This window comes from Seriola lalandi, unplaced genomic scaffold, assembly GCF_002814215.2.
Source record: "Seriola lalandi dorsalis isolate HSWRI2012SDOR001 ecotype SW California unplaced genomic scaffold, Sedor1 jcf7180002054418, whole genome shotgun sequence".
In the NCBI taxonomy this organism is placed as follows: Eukaryota; Metazoa; Chordata; class Actinopteri; order Carangiformes; family Carangidae; genus Seriola; species Seriola lalandi.
The window spans coordinates 45,063-48,811 of NW_019524971.1; the positions used below are offsets into that span (position 1 = coordinate 45,063).

General features: G+C 50.7%; 2 protein-coding genes across 6 annotated transcripts in view; one reads left to right on the top strand and one right to left on the bottom strand.

Moving 5' to 3' along the window:
* LOC111657893 (uncharacterized) overlaps positions 1-3,749 on the bottom strand; it is a 248,117-nt gene that overhangs the window by 44,705 nt on the left and 199,663 nt on the right. The window lies entirely within an intron of this gene.
* cyp26b1 (cytochrome P450, family 26, subfamily b, polypeptide 1) overlaps positions 457-3,749 on the top strand; it is a 34,991-nt gene continuing 31,698 nt past the window's right edge. The window contains exon 1 of the mRNA XM_023410232.2: positions 457-1,858. Within this exon, the coding sequence (XP_023266000.1) occupies positions 1,655-1,858 (204 nt within the window). The 5' untranslated portion in view covers positions 457-1,654. The remainder of the gene's footprint in view (positions 1,859-3,749) is intronic.

Here is a 3,749-nt window from a genome sequence, read left to right on the forward strand (position 1 = left end):
CACCCCCCACCTCCACACACACACACACACCCACCCTTTCTCTCTCTCACTGGCGCGCTGCCAGCTCCAGCACGCTCCAAGCCTCCTCTACTCTTGCGCCGCTTGCCGCTCACTTTACACCACCACCCCTTCTTCTGAGAGGAGAGAGGAGGGAGAGGGAGGGGAAAAGAGGAGGAGGAAGGAGAGGGAGAGAGAGAGAGAGAGAGAGGAGGGGGGTCCTCCAGGAGCTGAAAGAGGTGGAGCAGAGGGGAGGGATGGAGGGAGGAAGGGGAGAGGAGGAGGAGGGAAGAGGGGAGGGGAGTCTCTCTCCCTCTCTCTCTCTCTAGCCGACTCTGGAGTGAGGTGGGGTGGGGTTGGAGGGGGGCGACGGGAGCCCTTGGCCGCCTATTCGCCTTCCAGTTGCCTCCGCACTATATAAACACTCATTGGTGCCTCTGGCTTGACGCGCGCACACACACACACACACACACACACATACACACACGTACACGCACACACATACTGAGGGTGACTTGTATAGGCAGCCAGCACACAGAGAGAGAGAGAGAGAGAGAGAGAGAGAGAGAGAGGCGCTCTCAGAAACAGAAAGGTACACAGAGAAAAGAGTGGACGACAGAAAGTGAGAGAAGGAGAAAGAGGACGGTGGCTCCTGAGCATCTCCTGCGCACCTTTTCACTCCCGCACGCTCACGGATCTTAAACGTCTACACTTCATCTTCCTCGACTTTTCTCCACAGAGATTAAAACTTCTACAAAGAGGCATTTTAACTATTTTCTCTCTTATATGTTTTTTATTTTTGTTGTTGTTGTTGTTGGGGTTGAGAGAGAGAGAGAGAGAGACGCGATTCCTGGAAGTTTTTTCGTTCATTTTTTCCCCCCAAACCAAGTCTTTCCATCCCTCGAGAAGTTTTAGAAAAGTAAAGCCCGCTTTAGTTCCAGGGCTCGGCTTCACTTTTTTTTTTCCACGTGTCCCAGCTTTTGACATAAACGTGTCACCTTGAGATTTTGACTTTAAAGTTTCAGACTTTATTTTTTTTTCCTTCATTTTAAAGTCACTGACCCACAGACAAGACCAAAAATGAGATTTCAAACATCAGGACAGTCCCCAGTCTCGTGCGGTTCTTGTGCTCAATGTTTAAATCATTAAGACAAAAGTGAGTTTTAATGGTTTTATTTTTACACTTTACACGCTGAGGTGTGATACTGAAGATATACGGGGAGTGTGGCGGCACAGCTCACCTGTAGCATCTCCTGCGCTCAGCAGACACTTTGATTTGCACTTCTTTTCTTTTTTTACGCACAGAAACGCAACTTTGTGACTTTTTAAAACTGGAGATCCAGTTTGACTGAGAGGGAAAAGATCGCTCTCCACACAGTTCATTCATTCTGAAAACACAAGCCGCCTCTTGTCACTTCCAGAGCACTTTGGAGTGCGTAAAGGAGCGCTGCGCTTTTACGCAAAAAAAACCCCAAAAAACTTCCAACGTCCAACTTTTAAATCATCCCGCGGATCCAGATCTACACGTTTTTATAAAGTTTCAGCGCAACTTTCTGCAGCTTTTTTTGAGTCATCCAGAGAGAGAGGGAGAGAGAGAGAGAGAGTGAGAGAGAGAGAGAGAGAGAGAGAGAGAGAGACCACCGGGCTCTCCATCAAGATGCTGTTCGACAGTTTCGACCTCGTGTCGGCTCTGGCCACTCTGGCCGCCTGCCTGGTGTCCATGGCCCTGCTCCTCGCCGTCTCCCAGCAGCTGTGGCAGCTCAGATGGACGGCCACGCGGGATAAAAACTGCAAGCTGCCCATGCCGAAAGGATCCATGGGCTTCCCCTTCATCGGCGAGACCTGCCACTGGCTCCTGCAGGTAAGCGCAGCACTCCGGGGTCGGTCGGGGAATTGGGGGAGGCGAGGGAGGGGAGGAGGGGGGGAGTGCTCCGGGCAGCGCGACTCGGTGTCTGGGTCAGCGCGGGTCCCGGTGTCTGCGCGGGGACAGAGCGGGACTTTCTCTCTGTGTGTGATGAGATCAGGCTTATCATGTCTCCACTCCACTCCTTTACACTTTCCAGACTCTTTTTTTTTTTTCTTTTTTCTCTTTGTTTTGTGGCTTCATTCATCACACTTTCACTCTTTTTTCACTGGGTTTTACTTCTCTGCAAGATCAAGTTACTGCGGAGGTGAAATGATACTGACACTGACCAGTACAGAACTTTCATAGCTCTGATTTCTTCACTTGCTGCTCCGGTTGATGCTTACAAAGCAAAAACACCAGTTTGTGCCTTTTCTCTTCCAAACACTCACGTTTTTATCACGTTCATCCGTTTGACTCAACATCCCATGATGCACCGTGTTTAAATGTACTCATAAACACTCAAGAAATCTTTATTATCCTCTAAAGTGTGTGTTTTGTGAAGTTTAATCTGGCTCGTCCTCATCCAGCGCGTCTGTGATGCACACAGGGCGAACCTAGTCCGCGCGCAGCTACACACACATACTCAGACACACACACACACGCGCGCGCACGACCATGAAAGACTTTCACTTCACTTTTGATTAGTTTATAGGGCTGTAATCTCTCCCACGATCCTCTGACTGTGGCTCCACAGGCCGATGAGCTCAGTGTCTTCTTCTTCTCTGAGTTGTTGTTGTTGTTGTTGTTGTTGTTATCTCAGACGGCAGCGCGTCGGGTCAGCCAACCGCGGCGCGACTTTCCCAGCGCGGAGGGGTCGAGCTGCAGTCAGGCTGATAGGCTATCGCTCATATCTGATGCGGTGTCTCTGAGCAGCTGTTAAATATAGAACCGACGGAACCGCGCGTCTTCCTTGAAAATCTCAAATGTAATGTGCAAAAAGAAAAGAAGAAACGACTCTCCGCTTTAGGGGAAGTGAGTGTGGAGAGACAGAAATAAGAGAGGAAGAGTGAAGGGTTAAGGTGAGGGTAAAGTGCACACCTCCTCCTCCTCCTCCTCTCTCCTCTTGGCTGGTGCAGCTTCGCTCCCTGCCGCTTCTTCTTGGCTGCGTGCTGCATGTTTCAGAAACCATCCAGTGAGGAAATTCCTCCTCTGGCCGGTTGACTGACAGATGGCGTAAAGTTGCAGAAAAGGGGGAATATCCTGAGTCATGCATGGGCTGATGGGTAATTGAAACATCCAGAGTAACTTTTTTTTTTTTTTTTTTTACGGTGGTATTGATCATTTATTGGGGAGGAAACTTGGGGAATTGATCTTCTATCGAGGAGACTGGCTGAAGGAAGGAGGAGAGGGAGCTGCTGCATGTGGTTTGAGGCACTATACTTCAGCGTTCATATGTTCAGAGCAGCGGAGAGAGAGAGAAATGTGTGTGTGTGTGTGTGTGTGTGTGTGTGTGTGTGTGTGTGTGTGTGACAAGGACTTTTTCTCAGCTGAGAGGAGAGAGTGTCAGGCTCCTGGTTTGACCCCACCGGGCTGCACGCAAGCCCCCGCCGCTGAGCGGAGGCTGTCAGCGCGAACTGATGGCTCCCGAGAGAGAAGATTGAGGGGTGTTGGTAGAGAGAGAGAGAGAGAGAGAGAGAGAGAGAGAGAGAGAGAGAGAGAGAGAGAAAAAAAAAAAAAAAAAAGGGGGGGGGGGGGGGGGGGGGCGTAAAGCAGGGGCTGACGAGCAGAGGCACGTTGGCCGCGTGCGGGGCTTGAACTTGCGGTGCTCCTCTCCGTTACATCTGACACCGAGCGAGACGCGTTCCCGGAATGCAACCGAGGACCATGGCCAAGTTTATGGGGGGGG